This window comes from Telopea speciosissima, chromosome 5 (genome assembly GCF_018873765.1).
Source record: "Telopea speciosissima isolate NSW1024214 ecotype Mountain lineage chromosome 5, Tspe_v1, whole genome shotgun sequence".
In the NCBI taxonomy this organism is placed as follows: domain Eukaryota; kingdom Viridiplantae; phylum Streptophyta; class Magnoliopsida; order Proteales; family Proteaceae; genus Telopea; species Telopea speciosissima.
In genome coordinates this window covers 12,863,486-12,877,697 of record NC_057920.1, presented here as the reverse complement: position 1 = coordinate 12,877,697, position 14,212 = coordinate 12,863,486, and the positions used below count along the sequence as shown (strand labels likewise).

The window sequence follows — 14,212 nt, the reverse complement described above, 5'->3', positions numbered from 1 at the left end:
ACAGGAAAAACATATAAAATAACTTGGAAAACAATGAGATTGTTGCGGAAATTTACAAAATTCCCTTATTTTATCTCCTACAAATTTACAGATGATCGACCCATAATAATAAGCTTTGATTGACTTAAGTCAAGATACTACAGCTAGAAATCCATGAACCTAGTCAGGGAATAGAGATCTTCGAAACATTCTCAGCTTGATTCCAACAAGATGACGATGCCATCGCCGCTGACAACGAAGAGGAAGACACATCCACCGCAACTTCGTTCAGCTTCTTGCGGCAAAGGAAAAAATTCCTGGACCCTAGTTCTTTCAGCTTCTCCACCTGATTTAGACCTATTCCAATCAATACAAATGTATCAGAATTCCTAATTCACCTACCCAAATCCCGATAGAAGAAAAATAAAGAAAAAGAAAGAAAGAAAGAAAGAGAGAGAGATCCGATTTCAGATTTACTTTCTAAGCTAAACTGAGAATAATGGAGGTCGAAATCCGCAGGGTCCGTCGTGGGCAGCAAAGGCCTTCTCCCACCTCTCTGATTCCTGCTTCTCTGTATCCCTTTGTGTCATCATCTCTGTCTTTCAAAGGTTTGGTTTTTTGGATTTGTTTTCTTTTTGGATTTTGAAAGAGAAAGAAAAAGCAAACTTGGAAGAGGATTTTTTGGAAGCTGGGTGGTTCAGAATAGAGATTCAGTTTTTTTTTCATTTGTTTTTTGAATATATTTGCAAAGCTTTTGTTAGGTTTTTCATCTTTTAATTGAAATCAGGGAGCGTGAAATCAGATTCAAGAGAAAATATTGGCCTGTGGTTACAAGTTCTTCTTGACATTATAATCATCACCATCTCCAAACACATCATCATCCTTTTTCTCTGAATCCATATACCTGTAATCCGCATCTTCATACACACCCTCTGAATCCATATCAGACCCAGAACCCTAGAACAGAGGAGGTTGTTCAATAGGGCTTAATCACCTCAACCCTACGCAGATTCAGCAGATTGAAGCCCAGATCCAGCTCCAACAGCAAGTTCAACGGTGACAATGTGGTCCGTAGGATAATTCATCAGAAGGCAATGTGGATTTTCTGGGAACGAAAGATTGTAAGGTGGAGAGCGCACCATGCCATCATTGACAGAGAGCGATGAGTCTGCAACTAGGGTCTTCGCTTGAATCTGATTTCAAGTTCTCAGATTTCAACGAGCATGGGATGAATCGGAGTTCATATTGCAGAAGTAGAGATCGATTGGGTTTGGAAGATGAGTTGCAGGGTTGGGTGTTAATGAGGCCAATTTGGTCATTCTACCATCAAGGGCATAATGGTCAAAAAAATCCAACCGTTTGAACATAACGTCCTAAACTAATGGATTGGACCAAAGTGCTACATTGTTTTGAGAATAAGGGGGAGTTTGCAATTAGAAAAGTTGTAAGGGGGCATTTGGACAAATGGGCATTTTCAGGGGGGCATTTGACAAAAACCCTTATTTTTTTTATTTTGTCTTTGCTAGGATCCATGTAGCCGACCGGCCCAACCCCATTTAGTTGGGATAAGGCTGAGTTGTTGTTGTTGTAAATGTCAATAGGAAAAACTCAATTGTCACTTTTGCACCAAGTAGCAAGAGGGTCCATCCAGGAATTACATATCTCCATAACTCTTGATCTACTCAGTCAACCCATCTCTGTGTTTGATCATGGTCCATGATGCTGTGAATATGTTGATGCATTTGTCTTGGGGATATGCTATCATGTCAATCATTCTAATGCAATGTATCAATGTTTTCCATCAAATACAAAGCAACATGTTTTACACCATTTGGACAGATAACAGCCTCCATTTTCTGTGCTGATAACCCAGTTGAACTAAGAAATTGGGTTACATCCCCCCAGACCTCCTTTCTGAACACCTAGTAACTGTTTTCCAGTTCTATGAAACTAATGAATATTTCGAGTTAATTTCATGTCAAAATCAGTTTTTAATGGCTTGGTGCTTTCTGCTTAAGGTTACGTCACTAGGACCTCTGCTGGTCTCAATTGCATGGGCAATTTGTTCCTTGTGCAAAAGATCTATGGCTATCTGCCTATTTTCTGGGGTTGCTGGTGGATACACATTACACAGTATCCAGTCTGGTTTCGACACAAGATTCTGCCTCTAGTTACTAGCTATAAGCTTGACCGGTTTGCAGTTATATACATCTTGATCTTTTCATGTTGTAGTGGTCTATATATCCAAGTAGCATCTTTTATTGTCTGTACTATTTATTGATCTCTCTTTCTCAATATTTAAACATGTCAAGGACAGTTTCTATGATTATGTTTTCAATATTTGAGCATTCAGCGGACTTTTTATATCGTAAAGTCATTCAAAGAAGGAAAGAGAACTGCTCAAAAGCTCAACAGCTCAACAGCTGGGGGTGACGTGTAGCTGGCTATACAGCTGGAGCTGTTGGTACCTTTATTTCTAATCCAGCTGACAATATTGTTACATCTCTTTATAACAAAAAGGCTGATAATGTGGTGCAGGTAATTGCTTGTTTGTCAACCTGTTCTTTGTCCACTTTAACCTCTTGACAAACTGAGGGCTTATTTGGGTTTTCATTATCCTCAGGCTGTGAAGAATATTGGGCTTGTGAATTTGTTTACAAGAAGTTTACCTATCAGGATCACATTTGTGGGACCAGTTGTAACTTTGAGATGGTTATTCTATGACACCATTAAAGTATTAACCAGACTGTAAGTTCATCTCTCTTTCTTGTTTTAATGAAATATCTCATAGCCTCATTCGTTATTTGAAAAAAATAAACATTCTTGTCTCTGTTTATTTTTTCTTTTCCCCCTTTTTGTGGGTATGTAACATGGTAAGCTAATACTTGAAACTGTGTAACATATGTTATTGCCTTAGGATATTAGATAATCTGTTACAAATAATATAACTTCGTTTTCTTTCTATTAATTGTATCGTATAGATAGATTATTAGGTTTCTCTGTGCTTCTTTTTATTATTTGAATTTCTGTTAAACAGTGGATCCTGTACTGCATGGACCATTCTTAATTGCTTAAGATTTTTCAAATATTGGAGAGCAAGGATCCATGTAGCCGATGCGATTTAGTTGGGATAAGGCTGAGTTGTTGTGGTGTGGTGGTTGATAACTAGTTTGTTTTTACCTCATTGATAATATAGCAGTTTTTTGGGGATTTTGGAAAACAGTTATGGATTGGGAACTTTCATTTAAATGGACGAGGAACAATTAAATGTATAAGGTACCGAAAACTCGCCCAGTAACTGAACTGTTTCGGTGGTTGGATGATCACCCGGTCACCTTGGTTGAACCAGAATGAACTCACCCAGGACTATTACCTGGAACAGGTCTCAGACATTTGTTTTACTGTTTTAGTACATTAGTGGTCCATGGGTTGACCAGGGTCAGGCTGGAACGGATCTTTAAACGTATATATAAGGATTGGCAGTGTCTTACTTAATAAAACCAATTTTCAGTGGCAATCTATTGGCATGGATTGTTGCAAAATTTCACCATCGTATGCGAAAAATGTTTTTAAGTTATTCATAATTCATCCAAAAGAGGACCTTTATCTCAAAATTTCCTCCACAATGAAGTGACTTATAGATTGTATTGTTCTTATATTTCTTTCAGGCCGACAAGTGGAGATCTTAAAAGCCACTTAAGAAGTGAACTAAAATGATTAAGCTGTAAGTGAACAATCATAGTTCAACCATGCTAATCTATGATTTAGAAACCATTTCTTTCAATCAGTGAGATGGAGCTCTATGTTTCTTCACTTGTCCATAACCAGTGTTTCAGTGGAGCTAACTATTGAATTACTGAAATGCATTTGTACCATGCCATATGCAAATGTCTGGTAAAGTTCAAAACTGGTGAAGATGATGCCTGCTCATCATCTAACTGGATGATGAATTTCAGACCAATCTGAATTATGTTCATTTCCTTCAATGCTTACAAATTAAGGATGTTAGCCAGTTTGGTTTCTGTTTATCTGTTTGGTTTTTAATCGGAGATACAGGTAACACCTTCTTTCTGTTTCCCTTGTAGATTAAGTTTTCTTTCACCCATGTTGTATGAAGTCGAAAATACCTTTCCCTTGTCCAATCAGACTGTCAGTTCTTATGGTTGAAGAGATTCGTTCCATGGTGAAGAGAATTCGGCCCTTTGCTTTTACTTTGGATACAATATATCTATTTTTGGTGAAAATGAAAAAAAATTCTTTGTACCCAGTGCACGAGGCTCCCGTCATTTCGGGGTCTGGGGAGGGTCATAATGTACTCTGATGAAAACGAAAACAAACTAAAATTAAACAGTCAGAAACCACAGTTTTCGACATCCTCTTGTACCACATTCCTCCACTTCGAAACCCTCGCTCACTGAGATAAGTATTGAGAAACTCCCATAACAGAATTGTTACACATCTTAACATCAAAGTTTTGATACTCAAGACTACACAAATAAAGATCAAGTAATGTTTTAAAACACTCCCAAGGCCAAACCACAGCCTTAGCCTTCGGGATCATCTTGGCCGTCGTCTTTGAATGTGTCCACACCTTTCCTGACTGAAATCCTATCTGCAAACCTGCTTCGACCTCTTGAAAAAGACCCCTGGCTTCTGCTTCAACCTCGCCTCCTGTCACACCACATTTAAATCTCACAAAGATAAACTTGTTTTGATACAAAATCAAAATAAACAATTAGTTAATGAGTCATAAACTTCCAGAAAATTTAACTACTGGTGAATTTGTGGTAGGTATGTTCATGGTACCAAGAACAACATTTCTGTTAGAATAAATATTACTAGATTCACCATCCGAAGGAGACAAACGGAATGGAGATAACTGCAAGTCATTGATCCATCAGCATATACTCTAACACTATTAGGATTAGGATTAGGATTGACCCCTTAGAACGCTACTTGATTTTGATGAATCCAAATTAAGTATAAGGCAATTGCCATAACACAAAAGAACCACTGGAGGTCGAATTCTGAAAGATCATTGTTGTTGAGCAGACATACATATACTCTGACATTTTTTTTCTTCTCACCATAGCCTCAATCCCTCACTCGAAGAAGGAGAAGCAAAATATTAAAAAAAAAAAAAAAGAAAGAGAGTTTTCCTCCACCTATAGAGGATGGTTCACCCACCATTCTAGCGTTCATAAATCCCTATAGGGTTTTGTATGTTCCCAAAATACCTTCCATCTCACATCCTAAATAGAGTGAGGAAGTTTGTAGCCTTCGGCAGAGCCTATCTAACAGCATCATGGTCAATCAATTGCGGTTGAGGTCGTCCAATCAATGATCCCATTTATTGTGGGTGGAGGAAAACTCAGTCCTTAAAAAGAAATGACTCCCTCTGACCAGGTTTGAATCACCTGACTTGCTAGATTTTGAAAATAACGAGTCGAATAAAAAAACCTAATTTTCCAAGTATGCCTTGTACATATCTTTTCCAATTTTTTATTATCCAATTAAATGAACAAAACCCACACCTTGGCGTCATCTTTCATGCGGGGTTCACATGATCTTTTAAGTGGGATTTTGATCATTTAAGCGTATGAAATATGGCAAGTTGTAAAGGAATCTTGACTTGTAAAACCTGCCCCCATGGAAAGAACAATCCTACTTCCATGGAAAGTACCACCCTGTCCTAATGGAAAGACAGAAATCCCACTCAAGTTGATGTTTGTGTGTGCACTCCCATTGGCTAGTGTATGTGCAGACTCTAGAGGCCCAGGCAGCGTTCTCTCGTCTGTTGAGGGAAAAAGAAGGCTGCTTGGTAGTTGGTACCCACTCCGCCTAGATACATTGATGGTGAAACGACCACCCACCCCCATATTGGATGTTTAGGCATGTGCTCCTATAGGTCCCTGCATTGGCGCAGGCTGCAAGGGGCTCGCAACCAAATAGTGTTCTCTCTCCCAATAATTGAATACAAAAGTGGCCTTGCTACGTGAGCCACTACTATAGGAATCACTTTTGCTTTGTTTTCCTCTTGCTGCTGCTGCTAAAGTGATCTTATAAAATCATACTTGACAGGCAAACCCATACTTCCAAGACGATGTCGATATTTCCAAATTTGACACGTGGATCAAGCTCCATGTAATGCTATATCCCTCCTCCCCCAATATATGTCCTTTCATCCATCTTCTGTGCACCCTCTTTGTAATACTAAAAAACTATGAATCATCTAAGGGTGTACCCATTGCATGAGGCTCCCGCCATTGTAGGTCTGGAGAATATCATAATGTACATAGCCTCACGGTCCTTACCAACTTGGATTGGCTAAAACATGACATATGGGCAAGGGACCTTGGGTCCGTCCCATCCACAAAATTTAGGCCCATCAAAGTTGCTTCGTTGGAGATGTTTGATGTCAAACACAATTTTTGAGTGATTGTCCTGTAAAGAGAATCTCTCCAACCTGGCTATTAAAATGTTATGGCGAGCAGAAAAGGTAGAAGTTTGAGATGCCTTAAACAGGCCAACTTATAGCAGATCTATCACATCAACGATGGCAACTTTATCATTATACAAGTACAAATTAATATTTCAGCTTATAGCTTGATACCCGAGCAAAAAGTAGCTACAAACAATAGCAAATCCATATATACAAACACTAAATGTCAGTTGATCAAAGTCAGAATCCTTAATATCAGAGAGAGAGAGTCTATAAAACATACTAATTCACAAAAGTGGACACTGCTCAGACAGGAGTAAGAGTTATGTTTGTCACCGCCATGAACTGCACCAAAAAAATTTGATAGCAGAGAAAAAGTGCCACTGCTGTAGTAGTATCAACTGTCAATGATTTGATCAAACCCAATTTGCATTTTCATTGGAAAGCCTAATAAAGGCAACTAACCTGAAGTAAAAAAGATTAACATGGTTGAACTATGATTGCCCATTTACAGCTTAAGCTTTTTAGTTCACTTCTTCCAAGTGACTTTTAAGATCTCCACTTGTCGGCCTGAAAGAAATATAAGAACAATACAATCTATAAGTCACTTCATTGTGGAGGCAATTTTGAGATAAAGGTCCTCTTTTGGATGAATAACTTCAAAACTTAAATTTTTTTCCCATAAGATGGTGAAAATTTGCAACAATCTATGCCAATAGATTGCCACTGAAAATTGGATTTAAATAATTCCATTCAAGTATGAAGACAATTACTCTAAAACTAATCCCCACAAACTGGATTGTGACACCACCAATCCTTATTTATATGTTTAAAGACCGGTTCCAGCCTGACCTTGGTCAAACCATGGACCACTAATGTATTCACTAAGACAATAAAACAAGTGTCTGAGACCTGTTTCAGGTAGCAGTCGTGGGTGAGTTGATTCTGGGTCAACCAAGGTAGGCTGGAGATCCAATGACCAAAACAGTTCAGTTACTGGGCAAGTTTTCTGTACCTTATACATTTAACTGTTCCCTGCCCATTTAAATGGAAGCTTCCCAATCCATAACCCGTTTCCAAAATCCCCAACTCTGTAGAAAACTACTAAATTATCAATGAGTTGAAATCTATCTCTTTATCAACCACAAATATTGTAAAATCTTTGATTATTTAGAATGGTCCATGCAGTACAATATCCCCAGAACAACAAAAATTCTATTTTGCTGAGTATTATATTCATGGGCCAAATAATAAAAAGAAGCATAGAGCAACCTAATAATCCATTTATACGATACAATTAATAGAAAGAAAAAGAAGTTATTATACTTGTAACGGATCCTCTAATATCCTAAGGCAATAACATATGTTGCCCAGTCTAAAGTATTAGCTTACAATGTCGCATACCCATAGAAGGGGAAAAGAAAAGAAAAAGTAATAAACAGACACTAGAGTGTTTTTTTTAATAATGAATGAAGCTATGAGATATTTCACTAAATCATGAAAGAGAGATGAACTTACAGTCCAGTTAATACTTTAATGGTGTCATAGAATAACCATTGCATGGTTACAAGTGGTCCCACAAATGCGATCCTGATAGGTAGACTTCTTGTAAACAAATTGACAAGCCCAATATTCTTTACAGCCTGAGGACAATGAAAATCAAGATAATCCCTCAGTTTTTCAAGATGTTAAAGTGGACAAAGAATAGATTGACCAACAAGTAATTACCTGCACCACATTATCAGCCTTTTTGTAATAAAGAGATGCAACAATATTGTCTGCAGGATTAGAAATAAAGGTACCAACAGCTCCGGCTGTATAGCCAGCTACGCATGTCACCCCCAGCTGTTGAGCTTTTGAGCAGTTCTCTTTCCTTCTTTGAATGATTTTACGATATAAAAAGTCCACTGAATGCTCATATGTCGAAAACATAATCATAGAAACTGTCCTTGACATGTTAAAATGTAGAGAAAGTGAGATCAATAAATAATTGGAAAATCTTGTGTGACCAATTGAATGCCAACCTGTTGTTTTTCTATCCAATGGAAAACATTGATGCATTGCATTACTATAAACAGACAATGATTGACCCGGTAGCATATCCCTAAGACAAATAGAGGAACATATTGGTATCATCATGGACCATGCATAGTTGTCACGGCAACTAGGCGACCCTAGGCGTTGTAGGGGCACCTGCCTAAGCGTGCAGTATATGACTATATGTAATATAGCAATGATCATTTTATAAAATTATGCTTATATACAATATGGAAGTCATATCAATGCAAGTATGATAAAATTATGCTAGCAATGACCTAATATGAGAAAATCAACATATAATAAACAAAGCATAGGATGTGATATAAGGATATTCATAAAAAAAAACAAAACAATAAACATGAACCAACATAAACTTGTGATGTGTCAACAAGGCATGCTGTCGTGTTGGTCCCAAGAAAGAGCCTGGACGCCTAGGCGACAACTTGAAAACTATGGGATTATGGCCAAACACAAAAATGGGTTGACCATGTAGATCAAGATTAATGGAAGTATATACTCCTTGGACCCTCTTGCTACTTGGTGCAAAAGTGACAATTGGGTTTCCTTATTGACATAAATTTTGCAAATTGGCATGCACGTTTAAGTAGCATATGATGCATTATAATGCATCCAATTCCTATTTCACAATGGAAAAACAAAAGAAGAATGCACAGAACAGGGAAAAGGCAATTACATGGAAGATTCCGACCCCAAAGCGGAACAAGCCCCTTGTAAAAGCTGAAATCAGATAAAGTAGAGAAAAGGGTAAAAACCTTAACAGAAATAGAGAAAAAGGTAAAGACGCATAATTTTGGATTTATTACCCAGAGAAGCCTTCACTTGCATAGAACTTTGGAAATCCATCACCCAAGCCCTTAGCAAAATTAGGTTGTGTTTGAACACGGACTTTGATGGCTTCAAAAGGGCACAGAGCCACATCAGCAAACACCTGAGCAGATGCACTGCTGATGAAGTAGATGAGGCTCCTGTTCTGGTCTACCAACACATCAGAGTAAAGCTTCTTGAAATATTCATATAGACCAAATCTGCAGCCACCTTGAACACCATATCCAAGTAACTTCCCAGTCCAACCTCTCCAAAGAGCAGAAGGGCCTCCTTCCTTCAAGAGGATATTTAACCCAGAATAAATGCTGTTATACTTGATGGGGTTCACCTAATTTTTATTTCTTTTTTATTAGTACCATAAAATTTTCTGTACTAGAGAAGAGAGTAGAAAATGAAGCTGAAAATTAAGATGCCCTACAGAAGCAACTACTTAAAGAGATCAACCAATCCAAAGAGGAAATAAAATGATTAAAGTAATATCAAAATTTACTCTTAACTCCAATAAAATTGACAAATTTTATGAAGCTAACAAGTTATCCTACATAAAAGTGTCAAAAAAAAATTGTAATATATGAAGAGATTTTTCTTATGGTTTACGTTTGTTTTGACACAAAATGCCTGGAAGTAAAATTAAGTAGCTCCTTAATTTTACAGTCTTCAAATAAAATAGTGGGTCTCACTGAAAACTTTACATCTCTTATTTACATATTTTGATGATAGTAAAAGAAAAAAAAAGTACAATCTTTTCCTCTACTTCCTCCCATTTTGCATTGGAACAAACAGAGACACAAGGAAAAATAGAGATAATAAAGAGCTTTTTTTCCCAGGAGGAGAAAAGGATACAGTAAGAAATTGAATAAAAGAGGCTAGAGTACAGTTTAAAAAACACAAAATCTGAGCCTTGGGTCCTATCTACAAACAATTTGTACATGTGGCAGCGGAAGATGGCATCCATTAATCAACTGTGTTTTGCCATGGTAGCCATTCACACTCTAAACAATAGGGAATGTGAAAATTAGAATGGTCATCATTAGTAGGCGATAGATGCAACATATGGTGCAGTAAAGGGATGATACAGAAAAAGAGAGCACACTAGGTTCATCCAGAGGGTCCTCCAACGAATTGATTACCTTGTCAGTGTCAGCATGGCATAGAACCCTTGTGATTGCAGGTTTCGAAGTATGCAGCGGTAGAACATAGAGTTTTTTAAAAAAACAATAATGGATAATAAAAAGTTGAAAAGAAGATCCTTCAGATAGTACATGATCATTTGAATTCTTTTCTGTTTCTGTTTTGTTCAGAACTTTAATATCGCCTCAAACTAATCGATATTTTAGATTATGATGAGTAATCCAAGGACAATTTAAACTTGACTTGTTCAAACTCTAGTAAACCATCTGGAATGAGCAGCTCAAAAGCTATCCTTGCATTGGATCAACTGTTTCCGAGATAATACAAGTTGGTAGTGTGATTCCATTATTGTTAACTTCATCTTTGAGACCTAATTAGACATACTCTTTTCTGAAAAGTGACTAATGGAAAGAGATTTAAGAACTTGATTGACTTGGCGACAGGACTGAATAAAGGCATTTGGAATCTTCCACATTGTCAAAGAAATTTGGGTTTTGGCAGCTTCAAAAGATACCACTAGGGGGTTTGTTTAAGAATCATATGTGATATGTATAAGGGGAAGACCAAGCCGTGGTTAATCTTTTTCATCATTGTTCTTCTAACTCGTTTTTATCAATCAATATACTTGCTGGGATAACAAAATGTTGAGTATTATGGCTAACAGTCAGGATTTGCAAGAATCCAGAACCCGCCCATCTTCAAGATCAAACTGTTCTTGATGAATGCTATGACCAAGCAAACAAATATATATCTCTGCTCCACAGAGAGATGTATACAAAATCACAGAGTTCAGCTAATTTATCAAGAACACCCGTCAACAATGGCTGGATTCCGAGATCATACTCACCTGCATATTCACTTTCAAGACGTCCAGAGGAGTAATAGCGAGATGGGTCGTCCCCGCACTGAGCATTCCCCCCATGGCGCAAACCCCGTAATAAGCTGGTGAGAATTCCTCACAGAATCTTCCATCAACAGCTCTCATATTAGCCGCCTTTGGTTGTTTGTAATTCCTCTGTACTAGAACGCCTCTGTTACCTTTTTGTTGTTCCAATACTTTCCCTGCCTTCCCTGCCAAACCTAAGCCACTCAATAGACTCGATTCTGCCGCGAAGAGACTGAGACTCTCCTCCTTCTACTCCTACTAAAGACCTTCGAAAACTCCAAAGCATCCTCCAGGGTTCTTGGAGCTGTTTCGGAGAGAGGAAAATAAAAGGACGCTTCTGTATGCTTCAAGTTTGAACAATATCGATTCCATGACCAGCTTCGCTCGCTGGAGAACGAGAAGCCGAAAATGGAAAGGGTGGGCAAATGACCCTTTCATGAAGAAGTAAATGAGAGGATGGAAAACCTCCATGCACCAGAAGCCAGAGCGCGCCGAATGAAAGAACCTAAAGTGCTAAAACCCTAAACCCTCCCCTCGTTAAGGTTTGAGGTTTGACTCAGAAGTCAGAAGTTCTTCGAAATTCTGCTGACGCATTGGAGTCATTTTCGTTGAAAAAACAGAGGTGGAAGGCTTACCAAACAAACCCTTGGAATTATAGAATTGAAAGGTTACCAAACAAACCCTAAGAATTTTTACCCCAAGGGGAGGGTGGGTGGGAGGGGAGGGGGTGGGGTTCAGCTCAGTTGGCGAAAGACCTACCCCCATCCCCTATCCCCCCCCCCCCAACCCTATTAAAGCTCTCCAATAGGTGATCCGTCTCCATCAATTCTGATTTGATTTCGATTCAAATCATGTCGGAATCGTCTGTATTCGTCTTGGCCATAGTCGATCATACTTGAGTAGCATTTGGTATGCATTCTCTGATGTATTGCTCATGAATGCAAAGTTAACCTAGAATACATTTCAAAAACACATATCAAACAAAGTCTTAGTTTGACGTAAGAAGAGAGATAGACATAAGGATGCGTTAATATATATATGCTATACACAACGAACAGGGGCTATGATTGCTTCATTGGTGAGAGCGCCCAAAAAAAAAAAAAAAGGAATAATGTTGAAGACAACAAACGAAAAGTACCGAGTTTCCTTCCGTGAGAAGATGGGAATGGGTATCAGGAGGATATTTTGGAATATACAAAAAACCTAGGAAGGGTTTGTGAATCCTAGGATGGTGAGTGAACCATCCTCTATGGGTGGAGGAAAACTTTGTCCAACAAAAAATCTATGATTTTATTTAATTGTAGACCGAACATATGGTCTATAAATAATATATGGATTTCTTAAAATCAAGACTTAAGCAAAAACACCGAGTCAATAAAAATTGGATCGACTCAAACTTAGTCTTGTCATTTCTTAAACCTAGGTGAATCTTCATGACTTCTTACTAGATTTCATGTTTTTTTATTAGACTCAGGTGATTCGCCCGAGTCAAAACATGATTTTCTAACTATAATTTTAACTACGTATTAAGAAAATTAAAAATCTTAAATTTTTAGAAGAATTACTTGACCTGATTGTAATGAAAATCTGAGAGAGAGAAAAGCTTTTCACTCTAGATTTATTATGTCACACCTACCATCCTCTTTGTGGTAAGAGCATGACATATTTGTTCCAGGTCTCCACTTAGTTTGTATGAATTGTAATCTTATCTCTTTTTTTTTCTTTTCAATTTTTTTAATATTATGCTAACTATTTCTATGAAATGGATTGATAATTTTTATAGAACATGTCAAATTTAATGAATTATCTCAATTTTATCGTCCTATCATATATGTTATAATCGATCCTCTTTATGTTTCAATTGTTCAAAACTTTTGAATGGAATCATTTTCAAAGCCTTCTAATTGTCCAAGTTTTCCCAAACAAAACTTGGCTCTTCTTTCAGTTCTAAAAACATTAGATAAAAAAACAAGGTGGCAATGGTCCAATAAGTCTGGCCCATGCATGGGTGGGCCTAGGCCTAGCCTGACCCAAGGCCAAGCCTTGGTGGGCCACCTCTTAGGTCCAATACCCCTTCTAGGTGACCCAACTATAAGACCTTTTTTCCATACTATATAAAGAAAAGGTTTCCATCAGACTTCCAGTTGCTCCTATTTTTCTTTTTTTTGATAGGTAAGTCCCAAGGAGATTTGAACTCATGACCTTTTAATTAATTATGAGGTGTTGGTCTTTGCCAACTGAGCTAATCCCTTTGCGTTCAATTGCTCATAGTTGGATTGATTCGAAACCCCTTATTAATATGTCATTTGTCAAATTTAATGATCTATCTCAACTGTATAGCCTACCATAGGCAGATGATAATTGATAACAAGCCTATCTAATTTGGGTCCCAATATATGATAGTTTTAGGTTCATAACATGTGGTAGTTATTAAGGCTTGGGCCTTGTTGGCCTTAGCCTAGACATTGGTCTGGCCTAAACCCTTTGTACCAATTCTAAGCCCAACCCAACCCAGCCCGGCAAAATGCCACCCTATTATTATATGACAAATATATTGGATTGACTAATAGGGTTTTTTTTTTTTTTTTTGGGGGGGGGGGGGTGGGTGGTGACAAGGAAGGTTATACCAAATTACAAGTAACCAATTAGTAGATGATGATATGGATAAAATGTCAACTTATTTTGAATGCACGGGGAACACCTACGTGACATTTGAAAGGGAACTGAAACTAGTAACCCGTCTCTCTAGAAAACCAATTAACTTTGGTGTGTTGTCATTTTTCCTCTCTATCATTAAATATTTGTTTTACAACAACTATTCAATCTTATTCCAACTAAATGGGGTGGGTTACATAGATCCTTGCAAAAATGAAATAATAAAAATAAAA

General features: G+C 37.6%; 1 protein-coding gene and 1 long non-coding RNA gene across 3 annotated transcripts; one reads left to right on the top strand and one right to left on the bottom strand.

Annotated features, from left to right (window-relative positions):
* The first annotated feature begins 2,379 nt into the window (after positions 1 to 2,379).
* Positions 2,380 to 3,678, top strand: LOC122661522. 2 transcript variants are annotated; one of them, XR_006332898.1, is made up of 3 exons: positions 2,380 to 2,517; positions 2,603 to 2,727; positions 3,648 to 3,678. It is a non-coding gene; the product is annotated as an uncharacterized LOC122661522 (long non-coding RNA). The 2 variants fall into 2 exon arrangements; XR_006332897.1 differs by lacking the exon at positions 3,648 to 3,678 and having other exon boundaries at positions 2,603 to 2,782.
* A 3,034-nt stretch (positions 3,679 to 6,712) lies between these two features.
* LOC122661519 (mitochondrial phosphate carrier protein 1, mitochondrial-like) lies at positions 6,713 to 11,491 on the bottom strand. Its single transcript, XM_043856936.1, has 6 exons — positions 11,286 to 11,491; positions 9,286 to 9,635; positions 9,156 to 9,199; positions 8,150 to 8,364; positions 7,940 to 8,064; positions 6,713 to 6,991 (listed from the first exon to the last, which is right to left on the bottom strand). The coding sequence occupies exons 1-6, from the start codon at positions 11,421 to 11,423 to the stop codon at positions 6,946 to 6,948; spliced, it is 918 nt and encodes a 305-aa protein (XP_043712871.1). The 5' UTR covers positions 11,424 to 11,491; the 3' UTR covers positions 6,713 to 6,945.
* Positions 11,492 to 14,212: the final 2,721 nt, after the last annotated feature.

Bases quoted from the DNA above. Each gene is read 5' to 3' on its own strand.
- LOC122661519 (XM_043856936.1), bottom strand. From the start codon at position 11,423: ATGAGAGCTGTTGATGGAAGATTCTGTGAGGAATTCTCACCAGCTTAT. The intron at 9,200-9,285 runs GTAATAAATCCA...ATCTGATTTCAG, and splicing joins GCAAGTGAAGGCTTCTCTGG to CTTTTACAAGGGGCTTGTTC. The intron at 6,992-7,939 runs GTAAGTTCATCT...TATTTCTTTCAG, and splicing joins ATTAAAGTATTAACTGGACT to GCCGACAAGTGGAGATCTTA.